General features: G+C 46.8%; 1 protein-coding gene across 1 annotated transcript in view; it reads left to right on the forward strand.

Moving 5' to 3' along the window:
- Nucleotides 1-15,244: 15,244 nt before the first annotated feature.
- Nucleotides 15,245-16,604, forward strand: part of LOC128052106 (liprin-alpha-1-like) — a 35,507-nt gene continuing 34,147 nt past the window's right edge. Inside the window, 2 exon segments of the mRNA XM_052644555.1 lie at nucleotides 15,245-15,361; nucleotides 16,455-16,556. Coding sequence (XP_052500515.1) covers nucleotides 15,245-15,361; nucleotides 16,455-16,556 — 219 coding nt within the window.

The raw sequence follows: 16,604 nt of genomic DNA on the forward strand, positions 1-16,604 counted from the left end.
TCATTGGAAAAGACTCTGATGCTGGGAGGGATTGGGGGCAGGAGGAGAAGGGGACGACAGAGGATGAGATGGCTGGATGGCATCACTGACTTGGTGGACGAGAGTCTGAGTGACCTCCAGGAGTTGGTGATGGACAGGGAGGCCTGGCGTGCTGAGATCCATGGGGTCGCAGAGTCAGACACGACTGAGCGACTGAACTGAACTATCATTCTGAGTCTTAGGCAGAACCACTTTGAAGAAAGAGTCAAGAAAATACATAGTTCATTAACATAGCTTAAGAAAAGCATTTCCATAAGAAAAACAAATTGGTTAGATCAAGGTCTGAGAAAAAAGTTAAGTTCCGGTGGAACCAGGTGTCATCATGGCAACATAGAACTTTAAGAGAAATCTCCTTTTAATTTTGTATAGAGAAGGGAAAAAAACCTGGCACTTGTAGTTTATTTCCTCCTGCCGCTTAAGAGAAAGGTAAAAAATGTCTAACACTTGCAGCCTATTTCCTCCATTTGGAGACCCCTAGCCTTCCTTCCTATTACCCTCTCATCAGTTCAGTTCAGTTCAGTTGCTCAGTTGTGTCTGACTCTTTGCGACCCCATGAACCACAGCATGCCAGGCCTCCCTGTCCATCACCAACTCCCAGAGCCCACCCAAACCCATGTCCATCGAGTCAGTGATGTCATCCCACAATCTCATCCTCTGTCGTCCCCTTCTCCTCCTGCCCTCATTCTTTCTCAGCATCAGGGTCTCTTCCAATGAGACAGCTCTTCACATCAGGTGGCCAAAGTATTGGAGTTTCAGCTTCAATATCAGTCCTTCCAATGAACATCCAGGACTGATCTCCTTTAGGATGGATAGGTTGGATCTCCTTGCAGTCCAAGGGACTCTCAAGAGTCTTCTCCAACACAATTCAAAAGCATCAATTCTTCAGCGCTCAGCTTTCTTTAGAGTCCAAATCTCACATCCATACATGACCACTGGAAAACACTATAGCTTTGACTAGACCTAGACAGCATATTAAAAAGCAGAGACATTACTTTCCCAACAAATGTCCATATAATCAAGGCTATGGTTTTTCCAGTCATGTATGGATGTGAAAGTTGGACTGTGAAGAAAGCTGAGCACCAAAGAATCGATGCTTTTGAATTGTGTTGGAGAAGACTCTTGAGAGTCCCTTGGACTGCAAGAAGATCCAACCAGTCCATCCTAAAGATCAGTCCTGGGTGTTCATTCGAAGGACTGATGTTGAAGCTAAAACTCTAATACTTTGGCCACCTGATCAGAAGAGCTGACTCATTGGAAAAGACCCTGAAGCTGGGAAAGATTGAAGGCAGGAGGAGAAGGGGATGACATAGGATGAGCTGGTGGAATGGCATCACCAACTCGATGGACATGGGTTTGGGTGGGCTCTGGGAGTTGGTGATGGACAGGGAGGCCTGGCGTGCTATGGTTCATGGAGTCGCAGAGTCAGATACGACTGAGCAACTGAACTGAACTGAACTCTGCATATAAGATAAATAAGCAGGGCGACAATATATAGCCTTGATGTACTCCTTTTCCTATTTGAAACCAGTCTGTTGTTCCATGTCCAGTTCTAACTGTTGCTTCCTGACTTGCAAGGTTTCTCAAGAGGCAGGTTAGGTGGTCTGGTATTTCCATCTGTTTCAGAATTTTCCATAATTTATTGTGATCCACAAAATCACAGGCTTTGGCATAGTTAATAAAGCAGAAATAAGATGTTTTTCAGGAATTCTCTTGCTTTTTTGATCATCCAACAGATGTTGGCAATTTGATCCCTGGTCCCTCTGCCTTTTCTAAAACCAGCTTGAACATCTGGAAGTTCATGGTTCACATACTGTTGAAGCCTTGCTTGGAGAATTTTGAGCATTACTTTACTAGCATGTGAGATGAGTGCAGTTATGCAGTAGTTTGAACATTCTTTGGCATTACCTTTCTTAGGGATTGGAATGAAAACTGACCTTTTCCAGTCCTGTGGCCACTGCTGAGTTTTTCAAATTTGCTGGCATATGAGTGCAGCACTTTCACAGCATCATCTTTTAGGGTTTGAAATAGCTCAACTGGAATTCTATCACCTCCACTAGTTTTGTTCATAGTCGTACTTCCTAAGGCCCATTTGACTTCACATTCTAGTATATCTGGCTCTAGGTGAGTGACACACCATCATAGTTATCTGGGACATGAAGATCTTTTTTTATAGTTCTGTGAATTCTTGCCAGCTGTTTTTAATATCTTCTGCTTCTGTTAGGTCCATACCATTTCTGTCTTTTATTGAACCCAACTTTGCATGAAATGTTCCCTTGGTATCTCTAATTTTCTTGAAAAGATCTCTAGTGTTTCCCATTCTATTGTTTTCTTCTATTTCTTTGCACTGATCACTGAGGAAGGCTTTCTTATTTCTCCTTGCTATTCTTTGGAACTCTGCATTCAAATGGGTATATCTTCCCTTTTCTCCTTTGCTTTTCACTTCTCTTCTTTTCATAGCTGTTTGTAAGGCCTCCTCAGACAGCCATTTTGCTTTTTTGCATTTCTTTTTCTTGGGGATGGTCTTAATCTCTGTCTCCTGTACAATGTCATGATACCTCTGACCACAGTTCATCAGGCACTCTGTCTATCAGATCTAGTCCCTTAAAACTATTTATCACTTCCACTGTATAGTTATAAGGGATTTGATTTAGGTCATACCTGAATGGTCTAGTGGTTTTCCCTACTGTCTTCAATTTAAGTCTGAATTTGGCTGTAAGGAGTTCATGATATGAGGCACAGTCAGTTCCTGGTCTTGTTTTTGCTGAGTGTATAGTGCTTCTCCATCTTTGTCTGCAAAGAATATAATCAATCTGATTTTGGTATTGATGATTTATTGATGTCCATGTGTAGAGTCTTCTTTTGTGTTGTTGAAACAGGGTGTTTGCTATGACCAGTGCATTCTCTTGGCAGAACTCTATTAGGCTTTGCCCTGTTTCAGTCTGTACTCCAAGGCCAAATTTGCCTGCTACTCCAGGTGTTTCTTGACTTCCTACTTGCATTCCAGTTCCCTATAATGAAAATGACATCGTTTTGTGGTGTTAATTCTAGAAGGCCTTGTAGATCTTCATAGCACTGTTCAACTTCAGCTTCTCAGCATTACTGGTTGGGGCATAGGTTTGGATTACCATAATATTAAATGGTTTGCCTTGGAAACAAACAGAGGTCATTTTGAGACTACGTCCAAGTACTGCATTTCGGACTCTTCTGTTGACTATGATGGCTACTCCATTTCTTCTAAGGAAATCAACAGAAATTTGATTAAAGATTTGCTGAGTATGGCCCCGCACACCAGAACAAGACCCTGTATCCCGCTAAGTCAGTCTATCCCATCAGGAAGCTGTCATAAGTCTCTTGTCATTCTCCACCAGAGGGCAGACAGACTGAAAACCACAATCACAGAAAACTAACCAATCTGATTACATGGGCCACAGCCTTGTCTAACTCAAAGAAACTATGAGCCATGTGCAGGGCCACCCAAGAAGGACGGGTCATGGTGGAGAGGTCTGACAGAATGTGGTCCACTGGAGAAGGGAATGGCAAACCACTTCAGTATTCTTGCCTTGAGAACCCCATGAACAGTATGAAAAGGCAAAAAGATAGGAAACTGAAAGATGAACTCCCCAGGTCAGTAGGTGCCCAGTATGCTACTAGAGATCAGTGGAGAAATAACTCCAGAAAGAATGAAGAGATGGAGCCAAAGCAAAAACAACACCCAGTTGTGGATGTGACTGGTGATGGAAGCAAGGTCTGATGCTGTAAAGAGCTATATTGCATAGGAACCTGGAATGTTAGGTCCATGAATCAAGGCAAACTGAAAGTGGTCAGACAGGAGATGGCAAGAGTGAACATCGACATTTTAGGAATCAGCTAACTAAAATGGACTGAAATGGGTGAATTTAACTTAGATGACCATTATATCTACTACTGTGGGCAAGAATCCCTTCGAAGAAATGGAGTAGCCATCATGGTCAAGAGAGGCCTAGAGGTCAGAGAGGCCTAGAGGGCTACATTTCACAGGGTCTCAAGAGTCAGACGTGACTAAGCAACTAAATAACAATTCTAAATTCTAGATGTTGTGTAGATGAATTATCAAAAACCTTCAGTATCTCAAGATTAACCTGGCCCTTAGGGAAAAAGGAGATATTGTCCTTGAATTTTTCTAAAAGATCTCCCCCTATTAAATATACTGGGACAGAAGGTACAAAGAGAAATTGAAGCAATCCTTAGAAAAGGACGGGTTTCTCAGGTGGCTCAGTAGTAAAGAATCTGCCTACCAGTGCAGAAAACACTGGATACGTTGGTTTGATCCCTGGGTTGGGAAAATGCCCTGGAGGAGGAAATGCCTGGAAAAATCCCATGGACAGAGGAGGCTGGTAGGCTATAGTCCATGGGGTGGCAAAGAGTCACACATGACTGAGCACGCACACAGTGGGCACTGACAAGAGGACTATGTCAAAGGATAGACTTGCATACTTCCATAACATGGTTAGAAACCCCTACCATTTAAATATTTTTAGTACTCTGAGGAAGTAGTATTGGCAGTCTCATTGTACAAGGAAGTCCTGTTGTTGCATTTGTCAAGACACGGGAACATTTAATTTTCATGAGTATAGGAAATTTTGACTTGTTAGCTATTAAGACTGTTGCTTTAGCAAAACACTATAAACATTTCATCAAAGACACAATGCATACTGTGTCCCAAGACGTGCCCATGACTTACCTGAACATGCTTGCTTTCCTTCTTTGCCCACATCCAGAAGCATCCCAGTTGCTCATCACCCTCATCATGGAAATGGTGTCATGGTAACCCCTATCACTTAGTCTTGATATTCTTCCCATTTCACAAAAGAGAAAAAGCTCAAAAAGCAGAGACCCTCCTGTCTTAAGTCCAAAAGTAGACATTCTAATCTATTTATGTTAAAGTAAAACTGGTCATAGCAAACACCCTCTTTCAACAACATAGGAGAAGACTCTACACATAGACATCAATAGATGGTCAATACCAAAATCAGATTGATTATATTCTTTGCAGACAAAGATGGAGAAGTTCTATACAGTCAGAAGAAACAAGACTGGAAGCTGACTGTGGCTCAGATCATGAGCTCCTTATTGCCGAATTCACACTTAAATTGAAGAAAGTAGGGAAAACCATTAGACCATTCAGGTATGACCTAAATAAAATTCCTATTATACAGAGGAAGTGAGAAATAGATTTAAGGGACTAGATCTGATAGACAAGAGTGCCTGAAGAACTATGGACAGAGGTTCATGACAGTGTACAGGAGACAGGGAGTAAGACCATCCCCAAGAAGAAAAAAGGCAAAAATGCAAAATGATTGTCTGAGGAGGGCTTACAAACAGCTATGAAAAGAAGAGAAGCGAAAGGCAAAAGAGAAAAGGAAAGATATACCCATATGAATGCAGAGTTGCAAAGAATAGCAAGGAGAGATAAGAAAGCCTTCCTCAGTGATCAGTGCAAAGAAATAGAGGAAAACAATACAATGGGAAATACTAGAGATCTCTTCTGGAGAAGGAAATGGCAATTCACTCCAGTATTCTTGCCTAGATAATCCCATGGGCAGAGGAGCCTAGCAGGCTACAGTCCATGGGGTTGCAAGAGTCAGACATGACTTACTGACAAATCTCTTCAAGAAAATTAGAGATACCAAGGGAACATTTCATGCAAAGTTGGGCTCGATAAAGGACAGAAATGGTATGGACCTAACAGAAGCAGAAGATGTTAAGAAGAGGTGGCAAGAATACACAGAAGAACTGTATAAAAAAGAGCTTCACAATCCAGATAATCACGATGGTGTGATCACTCACCTAGAGCCAAACATCCTGGAATGTGAAGTCAAGTGGGCCTTAGAAAGCATCACTACGAACAAAGCTAGTGGAGGTGATGGAATTCCAGTGGAGCTATTTCAAATCCTGAAAGACGATGCTGTGAAAGTGCTGCACTCAATATGGCAGCAAATTTGGAATACTCAGCAGTGGCCACAGGACTGGAACAGGTTCGTTTCATTCCAATCCCAAAGAAAGGCAATGCCAAAGAATGCTCAAACTACCACACAATTGCACTCATCTCACATGCTAGGAAAGTAATGCTCAAAATTCTCCAAGCCAGGCTTCAGCAATACGTGAACTGTGAACTTCCAGATGTTCAAGCTGGTTTTAGAAAAGGCAGAGGAACTGGAGATCAAATTGCCAACATCCGCTGGATCGTCGAAAAAGCAAGAGAGTTCAAAAAAAAAAAAAAAGAAAAACCCATCTATTTCTGCTTTATTGACTATGCCAAAGCCTTTGACTGTGTGGATCACAATAAGCTGTGGAAAATTCTTCAAGAGATGAGAATACCAGACCACCTGACCTGCCTCTTGAGGAACCTATATGCAGCTCAGGAAGCAACAGAACTGGACATGGACAACAGACTGGTTCCAAATAGGAAAAGGAGTACATCAAGGCTGTATACTGTCACCCTGCCTATTTAACTTCTATGCAGAGTACATCATGAGAAACGCTGGACTGGAAGAAGCACAAGCTGGAATCAAGATTGCTGGGAGAAATATCAATAACCTCAGATATGCAAATGACACCATACTTATGGCAGAAAATGAAGAGGAACTAAAAAGCCTCTTGATGAAAGTGAAAGAGGAGAGTGAAAAAGTTGGCTTAAAGTGCAACATTCAGAAAACTAAGATCATGGCATCTGGTCCCATCACTTCATGGCAAATAGATGGGGAAACAGTGTCAGACTTTATTTTTTTGGGTTCCCAAATCACTGGAGATGGTGACTGCAGCCATGAAATTAAAAGATGTTTACTCCTTGGAAGAAAAGTTAAGCAGAGACATTACTTTGCCAACAAAGGTCTGTCTAGTCAAGGCTATGGTTTTCCCAGTGGTCATGTATGGGTGAGAGAGTTGGACTGTGAAGAAAGCTGAGTGCTGAAGAATTGATGCTTTTGAACTGTGGTGTTGGAGAAGACTCTTGAGAGTCCCTTGGACTGCAAGGAGATCCAACCAGTCCATTCTAAAGGAGATCAGCCCTGGGTGTTCTTTGGAAGGAATGATGCTAAAGCTGAAGCTCCAGTACTTTGGCCACCTCATGCAAAGAGTTGACTCATTGGAAAAGTCTCTGATGCTGGGAGGGATTGGGGGCAGGAGGAGAAGGGGACGACAGAGGATGAGATGGCTGGATGGCATCACCGACTCGATGGATGTGAGTTTGAGTGATGGTGAGAGAGATGGTGATGGACAGGGAGGTCGGACGCTGCAATTCATGGGGTCGCAAAGAGTTGGACGCGACTGAGCAACTGAACTGAACTGAACTGAACTGAACTGAAGAACCAACAATTGAAAGAAAAACTTTACAAAATTTCGAACAATTTTTGATGAAGGAATATATTTTCTTTAAGTTGAGGTTTTGTTGATTTACAATAATTTGTTTGTTTAAGGTGTATAGCAAAGTGATTCAGTGATTCAGCCTCTCAGGTTTTTCCTTGGACAAAATTCATTCCCTTTGGGAGGCCCGTGGGCCATGCCCTCAACTCAGAACAGCTAAGACTCCTGATTATGCAAAGCAGCATGTGGTGGTGCCTGTGGGGGTTTTTAGACTGAATGAATTATTCTAACATGATACAAGAAACAAGCCCAGAGGTCAAGAGAGGATCTCCTAGCCTATCTTCAAACAGGAGGCCCTGCTCCCTTGAATGGGAGTGCATGAAACAGCGCTTGGGAAGGGAAGAGGTGTGTCATGAATATTTTGCCTGCAGAGGACAAAGTGGTGTGTAGAGAGGATGCACAGGCACTTCCCAGGACACTGAGCACACGGACACAGTGACTGGATTCTCAGCCCTACTCTTGGGGCATGGCACTGTCTCCACCGCTGACACAGGGGGAGCCGCTCACACGTGTCCTGGAGAGTACGGTCACATGATCTGGACCTGGCCAATCGGTGTGTTCTATCCCCCCTGGCCACCGTCATTGGCTCAGGACTGGTGCGGTGACCAATCGGGGCCCAGGGCCGGGCCACACACTGGAATCAAGGGAAGAGGAGCTCGCCTTCTGCCAGAAGGGGTGGGGCTGGGTGAGGTCAGGCTCCAGCTGTGGAAGGGGCGTGAGGTCACCCTGGGGCAGTTGGTGACCTTCCTGAGCCCTTCAGGGCAGAGCGGCTGGCCTGAGAATGAGGGCACTGCTGAGCCCAGGGGTTGAGAGCACCGGTTCCTGCTGTGGTCCCGGAGCTCCACCTGAAACCGGAGGGAAGCCGTCTGCCTGTGAGTCCTCTCCTGCTTGTCTGTCTGCTTGTTTGAACCACGCTGGGTTTTCTGTCCAGCTGGCTAAGTGGAGCCCCTGGAAATGCAACTGTGTGGGTTTTGGCTGGCTTCAGGGAAGAAATGCCAGATGACACTTGGAGACTCCAGTTTAATCTGGATTCAGGTCATAGCTCTTGAAAATGAAGTGAAAGTCCCTCATTCGTGTATGATTCTTGCGACCCCATAGGCTATACAGTTCATGGAATTCTCCAGGCCAGAATACTGGAGTGGGTAGCCTTTCCCTTCTTCAGGGGATCTTCCCAGTCCAGGGATTGAACCCAGGTCTCCTGCATTGCAGGCAGATTCTTTACCAGCTGAGCCACAAGAGAAGCCCATGAATACTGGAGTGGGTAGCCTGTCCCTTCTGCAGTGGATCAGGATTCCCAACCCAGGAATCAGACCTGGGACTCCTGCATGGCAAGAGGATTCTTTACCAGCTGAGCTATCAGGGAAGTCCAGTATCTCTTAAGGCCAGCTATTCATTGATATTTCTTAAGGCCAGCTATTCATTGTAGGATTACCCTAATTAGTCTTCACAGGATTAAGGTAGCAACCTGCTAAGGTAGCAATCGATGTCTTTTTTCTGGAGGACAAAACTGGGGCTTAAAGAAGGGGGTAACAGGTAACACAGCTACAGCAAGGAAGTGTGTACCTAGACAAAATCCCCAGATCCTGCTGTTAGAACTCAGGGAAACCATATGGTGTGGCTCGTCCATGTGACGGGGGTAAGGCACTCAGCCACACTGGATACTGTGGGGACCTGACTTGGTAACTGCCTTCTGGCAGCTCTGAGACTCACAAAAGCAATTGGCACTGAAGAGAGGAAGGACACCTCCCTTCATCCACCCCACTAGCACCCTCCGGGTACTCCCATACCCTGCCCCCTTTCTCTTGCTTTGTGAGGGAATAAGAGTCACACTCATGTGACCACATTGGCTGTCCACTGTTCACGAGCTGCCAACTGGAGCTGCTCCAGGAGAGGCCACGAGCCTTTGCCCCTGAGTACCTCTCTTTCCTTTGCACCGTGGGAGCCCTCCTCCACACCTGCACACCAGAGGCCTTTTTCTGAGACCTGTAGGGACTCTCCCTCAGTTTGCAACAGGTTGCATCCATTGCTGTCCTTTCAGTGCCTCCCTTGAAGCTCAGCTCATGAGCTCCTTTGTCTGCATCGCGGCCCACCTGGCTGCCATGGGAGGGACAGAGATGACAATGAATCCAAAGCTCGGATCTCATAGCCGGGAATCTGTGTATACAGGACCTGATTATTCACGCTGTAGAGGCTGTAGTAAGTTCCAGGGATCCGTAACCAGGGCTTGGGGCAAAGTGACTCCACAGCTGTTTTAATGCCTGGGGAGGGTTCTGGCTATAGTGGGGGGTGGGGTGAGTCTCCTGAGGTTCTGAAGGCCCCCTGTGTGCAGGTTCATGGTGCAGAGAGAAGAGAAGGTGGAGTCCTTCCCTGCAGGTGGTCACAGCTCATGGGCGAGCCAGACAGGCAGGCAGGGCACGATAGCACCTGAGCTGCCTTCATGAGTGAATGGTGTGGGGGCAGAGGAAGAGAATCAGGTCTGCTCCCTTATGTGGTGCCCAGGGCAGGTTGTCACCAGAGTAAACACTTACTATGGTGATGACCATCACTGCTGTCTGCAAAGCGTTTACATTGGTGTGTGTCTACATCTGAGCAGTCAGGCCGTCTCTAAACTACGCTGGCCATGGGCATTGCTTCTCCTTAGAACTTGGTATGTTTCGTCTCTTCCTTACTGAACATTCATTGCCAAGAGGGTTTGGGGGCCACAAGGATGTTGGGTTTTTCTCTAGCTTTGTCTTGTGAGGAATGATTTTCTGGTTGTTGGTGTGGTTTGTTTTTCCAGCTCTCTTTCTTGGCTTATTTTGTGAATTTGTTTCTGCCAGAGGAAGGGCTTAGGACCTGGCTTCTGGCTGAGATCTGACACTCACCACAGCAATGCGGACCTGGAGATCATGACCGCATTTGCCCAAAGGGCTTTGTTTTGCAGAAGACATCTTGAAAGTACCTACACTGTCCTTTCAGATACCAAAAGGCGATTTGAAATGAAATAAAAAACAAGAGTTCTCAAGTTGACTCTTACAGTATGTGGGGAGTCAGAAAAATCCCCTGGAGAAGGGAAAACACTACCCACTCCAGTAGACAATTCCTGGACAATTCCTTGGAGTGTATAGTCCATGGGGTCGCAAAGAATCAGACAAAATCGGATAACTGAACGACAACAGCAGTGAAGTTTCACCATTTGTCAAACAGAGATACCAACAGTATTTGCACGACTGTGTGCATGTTCAGGTTTTCATTCGTGTCCAACTCTTTGAAGCCCTGTGGCCTGTAGCACCCAAGATCCTCTATCTGTGGAATTTTTTAGGCAAGAATACTGAAATGGGTTGCCATTTCCTCCTCCAGGGGATCTTCCCCACCCAGGGATTGAACCCAGGTCTCCTGCACTTCAAAATCTACATTGGCTGGCGGGTTCTTTTCTGCTGAACCATCTGGGAAAGAAGTCATTACATCACTTCTAAAGTACTTAACTTAGAGTCTGGCACTCGGGAACTTCTCATTGGTGATGTGAATATTCAGTCATATATCATTATTGCTCATATGATACTGGAATGGCCATGCTCACCAAGGAGAAAGAAGAGCCTTTCCAAGTCCAGTTAAATCCTTCGCCACACATATCTTCTTTAAAACTTCTGACTTTGAAATAAACATCAAGCATAAAGACATTGGTTATGGCCACCAGGAAAGATGGAGTTGTATTAATAAGTGATGAGGCTTCTTCCAGTTCCAACATGCATGTTTTGTTTCCCTGGCATCACCCAGCACTTCCGTGACAGCAGCTGGGGGTCCTGCAACTTAACTCAGTGTGGACACTGCCTATCTGGGGGTAGTTCCAGACCCCACAGGTTAAAGGCCCAGCCCTACAAGACTCTCCCCCCACTCCAGCCATCATTTGCAAGCCCAGATTGTCACCTGCGCTCTGACCCACTGGCTACCCGTTCAGAGGTTGTAATGACTTTGGGTTCTATTAATTTGTCGAGTGGTCACGGAACTCAGAGAAACATGTTGCCTCGTAGATCACAGCCTTATTATAAAAGGTAATAAACTCAGAAACAGCAGATGGAGGGGGATACATAGGACAGGGTGTGTGGGGGGAGGCACGGAACTTCACACTCTCCGAGCCTCACTTTCCCCAAATCTGCATGTGTTCATCAACCCAGAAGCTGTCCAGACCCTGTTTGGGGGTTTTCATGGAGGAGTCATCACACAAGCACAATTGATTAAATCAGTGGCTGTTGGTGATTGCTTCAACTAGAAGCCCTTCTGGCTTTCCCAGGCATGGTCCATGCGATCCCATGGACTGCAGCACACCAGGCTTCTCTGTCCATTACCAACTCCTGGAGCTTGCTCAAACGCATGTCCATCAAGTCGGTGATGCCATCCAAGCATCTCATCCTTTGTCTTCCCCTTCTTCTCTTGCCTTCAGTCTTCCCCAGCATCAGGTTCTTTTCCGATGAGTCAGTTCTTCGCGTCAGGTGGCCAAAGTGTTGGAGCTTCAGCATCAGTCTTTTCCAATGAATATTCAGGACTGAGCTTTAGGATTGACTGGTTGGATCTCCTTGAAGTCCACGGGGCTCTCAAGAGTCTTTTCCAACACCACAGTTCAGAAGCATCGATTCTTTGGCGTTCAGCCTTTTTCACGGGCCAACTCTCACATCCATACATGACTACTGGAAAAACCATAGCTTTAACTAAATGAACCATTGTCAGCAAAGTAATGTCTCTGCTTTTTACTGTGCTATCTAGGTTTGTCATAGCTTTCCTTCCAAGGAGCAAGCGTCTTTTCATTTCACCATCTGCAGTAATTTTGGAGCCCAAGAAAATAAAGACTGTCACTGTTTCCATTGTTTTCCCATTTATTTGCCATGAAGTGATGGGGCCGGATGCCATGATCTTCATTTTTTGAATGTTGAGTTTTATGCCAGCTTTTTCACTCTCCTCTTTCACTTTCATTAAGAGGCTCTTTAGTTTCAGCCCCTGGAGGCATTTCTTATTCCCCTTACTGTCTTTTCTCCACCATGAGGGGCCCCATTTATAGTTTTTAACAATGTAGTTTAACAACGGGTTCCTTTGATATATTCTGTACTTTTTTCCCTCATCTATTTTTTTTAACTGATCCATTCCTCATTTCACTGATCCTCTCTTCAGCTACGTCCAATTTGATGTGACGCCCAGAGCCTGAGTTCTTAAATTGAGTCACTGTTATTTGAAAGTTCTCGAATTGGTTTTGAGTCTCAGAAATTTTTCCTTTTGTCAAGTATTTTTTGAACTGGTGAAGTTTGCATCTGATTCCTCTAGCATACCTCTGATATGCTGCTATACATCTGATACCTCTGGATCTGTTTCAGTTCTTTTTCTCTTGGTCTTGTTTGTTGTTACACCCTTATTTGCTTTTTTGGTTGCATGGTGGACATTATCTATGGAAAACCCTAGAGTTTCTGGTGATGCTGTCTTCTCCAGAGGTTCCTCTGATGCAGAGCTCTGGTGGGGACAGAGCTGTCTGTTCACTCAGGGTCTGAGTGACTTGAGGCTGGGGTGTCCTTCTAAGCTGAGTCTCAGCAGCCTTCACCCAGCTTCCCCCCTGACCCCAGGGAGGAGCCCTCCAGCATCTCCATCTGGAAGCCTGGGGTGCCTCCCATGGCCCCCTCCCTTCTCAGCCAGTCCTGAAGCCCACCGTCTGTCTCCCGAGCACCACAAGGTGATTGATACTCAGTGCTCAGCTGGTTTGGGCAGAGTGTTGGGTATGTTTTCTGTGCCTCCCTTTTCTTGGGGAGCTTAGTCTCTACCATCTGGACTGACTTGTCAGGCCTGCGGTTGAATTTTTGTCTTCCCAGCCCAAGGAACTGTCCAGAGCTGTTAGGCAGTCCCCTCTGCTTGACTTTTTCCCTGCCTTTTCTTCCCAGAGTCAGCTTTGTTCTGATGGCCCGAGGGAAGGAGCGACCCTCTCAGTCTCCAGCTCCCTCACTGGGCTTTTGTCTGAAATCTTGGATTGTGGCTGCCTAAAGACCTCTTTTGAAATGTATTTAGCTTCTCTAGCTCTTGGTAGGTGACCCACAAGCTGCTTGCATCTATAACTGGAAGTGGGGAAGCCCTGGGTGTCTTCTCTCATCTGAAGCCACATGTAAAATTCACAGGAATTCTATTGATCATCTTTGATAGTGGGGTAAACAAGAACCAGGGGTCCTTGCTTATTACCCACGGTAGTGTTTCTGATCAGAATCCCCAGCTTGCCCAGGCTGTTTCAATGCCACTTGAACTTGGGAAGAAGGTGGGGCAAGCGGCCCATGCGGCCTGGGGACAGAGGAGCCAGTCTGCCCTCTTCCCTTGCCCATGCTGGCCCAGGGCAGGCCTTGTGATGACAGGCTTCTTGTGGTGGAGGAGAAGGCTGAGGAGGGAGGGGTTGTGTGAACTGTATTCTGTGACGCGGTCACGTGCGGGCTTTCTTTTTCAGTTTGAAAAAAATGACTGCTTTTACTCTTCTCTCCAGTTTCGCTTTAAGGTTGAAAATGAAGATTTCATTCTTAAAGTTGAGCACAGTGATTTTACAGTCTTTTTGAAAGCAATAGTTGAGGTTTTCAAAAGACATCTCAGAGAACTCCAGCAGATAAAGTGAAAAAAAAGAGAATGTGTTCAGGGTGAACTGGGGGCGGGACCCCAAACTGTCCTCTGTCTCTCCCAGAGTCGGTAATTGCTGAGATGGGTGGATATAGGGCCTCAAGCACCCTGGGGACCGAGGTCCTCAAGTGACAGCAGAGGTCCCGGCTGAGCCAGGAGCAGTATGGCCTGTGCCCTGGTGAGTGGAGAGCCGCGAGGCTGGGAGTGGGGCCAGGAGAGGGGGTGGGAGACTCAGGCGCGGAGGGAGGGGAAGCACCTGGCGGGGTCTGGGAGGCGCTGGCTGTTGCGGCTCAAGGCAGGGACACCCCTGAACCTCCACAGGGCAGAGTTGTCTGGCAGCCCAGGGTCAAAGTTAAGAGGGCGAGTTCGCAGCAGATTGACGGAACCCCTGTACCCACTGTGAATTCATTTTAAGTGCCTGGAGCGAGGTTGGTCAAGCCCTTGCTGAGCTCAAGTGAGGGAGTCAGTTAGGGAGGACCGAGCTCAGGGTGAGAGTGAGGGGCTGCTAGCGCGGTGAGTCCTTGTCACCCGGGTGGGTTCTGGGGACCCCCTTGAGTTCAGTGGTGCCCTTTGAGTAGCCTCACTGGAGGCTTGTTTGAGGGGTAGAGGAGGCAGAAGCCCACTTAGAAGACATGCTCATTCCTAGTGGTGGTGGTTTCTGAAGCAGTTTATACTATTTGGTTCGACTGTGAACCAGTCCCCTTGCAGGGTCATGTTTGATGGTGGGCCTGAGCTGAGGGCACGGCCTTCCTTCTCCTGCACCCCACACTCATCTGTTGTCTTTTTGGCAGCCCCTCCCCGCTCTCTGCACCCTTGATGGTGGGCCTGAGCCCAGCCCCCCTGTTACCACGGAGCCCCTTGTGACTGAATGGGTTCCAGGTTCCAGGCTCCTGGGAGACATGCTGGAGGCAGAGCCTTCATGCCATTTCTTCTAGAGACAGCAGTGCTGATGGTCATAGTGTGAGAGCGGTGGTCCTAGTGTGAGAGCAGTGTGTCTGAGAGTGGTGTGTGAGAGCATCGTGTGTGAGAGTAGTGTGTGAGAGTGGTGTGCGAGAGCAGTGTGTGTGAGAGCGGTGGTCGTAGTGTGAATAGTGGTGGTTGTAGTGTGAGATCGGTGGTGATAGCTCGGGTGCTGAGGTATCTAACCGTGAAACAGCAGTTGCCCCTGAGTGGGGGGCTGCCCCCATCCACGAGGATGGGTCGTAGAAGGGCCTGCCTATGGGCACTTTTCCAGTGCTGCTACCCCAAGGCAAAGGCCAAGACAAGGAAGAACGTGGCCTCGGCCCAAGTCCTGGAAGCAGAGCGGCCTGAGGTGAGAGCAGCCGGGGGCTGGGCCCGTCGGATTGGCCTTCACCCAGCGAAGCGTTGGGGTTGTGTTTCATTTTGTGAGCCTGGTTGTGGGCCCTACCGTCCAGGGCGTTTTGGCCTTCTGGGCAGGATCGACCCCAGCAGGTTGACCTTGTAAGTGGTTGTGCAGGTGCTGCGTGGAGGATGGGCAGGGGCCCCACAAGAAGGGAAACACTGGCTGGAGGAGTCACTGGGGCGTGGGGATTGAGCTATAGAGTCAGTCCTTGAAGCAGAAAGGCTAAGCCCCTTAACATCTCCCATCTTACAAAGCACAGAACAGTGTGTCCAGTATCTTAATGACGGGTACCTACTGCTTATGTGTATAACATACACCCTCATAGCTTCACATGTCTACTACATGCCTCTTACAAGTGCTGGGCAGTGTTCTAGGTGCTGAATACTCAGCATGTAGTAGGGAATACGTAGCCCAGGATTTTTTTATTTGTGCAAAGAAAACTAGAAGAATGAAAGACTCCATGTGGTTCAGTTTGAGCAAGTTCACCACGTGGACGGCACCGCGTGCATGAAAATTGTGATAAAATACATATAACGTGAATTTAACATTTTATCCAGTTTCTAGAATGACTGGGTGACTTCAGTGGAGTCAGGCTAACAGATGGCCTTGGGGTGCCATCAGCCTTTTTCCCAGAGGAACACTCCAAGTCCTGATGGCCTTGTAGATCTTACCTTTCTTCCTCACTCTCCCCAGCAGTTCTAGGTCACTTGTCTGTGTGTCATTTAAGAATCTCTTTATCCACTTTGTTGTTAGGTTTATGTTTAGGGAAGTTTCTCAGACTTCCCTGGGTCTTGAGAAGGCAGGCTTGGATTCCGGATTCTCCCCTGCTGCGTGCCTGCCAGGTCGAGGTGGAGGCTGAAGGCCGGTCTGAGTTGTGGTGGTCTGTGTGGTGTTGGGGTCAGTGGACCCCCTCTTCTCTGGAGGGGCAGGGAGACCCTTTGTGTGGAGCCTGGAGAGACTTGACAGTGTCAGTCTTCAGAGTCTCGCTCTCTTTTTAATTTGTGTTTGCATTTAGTTACTTACTCATTTCACTGTTTTCTAGGAGTTGGCAACATCTACGGAAGAACTCAATGTATGCCGGGAACAGCTTCTTGCAAGAGAAGAAGAAATTGCTGTGCTGAAAGCAGAGAGGAATAACACCAGGGTCAGTAGGGGGATTCTCATGTGTTGACATTTGCCCCGCGGGGGTCAC

Source organism: Budorcas taxicolor, chromosome 8 (assembly GCF_023091745.1).
Source record: "Budorcas taxicolor isolate Tak-1 chromosome 8, Takin1.1, whole genome shotgun sequence".
NCBI classification, from domain to species: Eukaryota; Metazoa; Chordata; class Mammalia; order Artiodactyla; family Bovidae; genus Budorcas; species Budorcas taxicolor.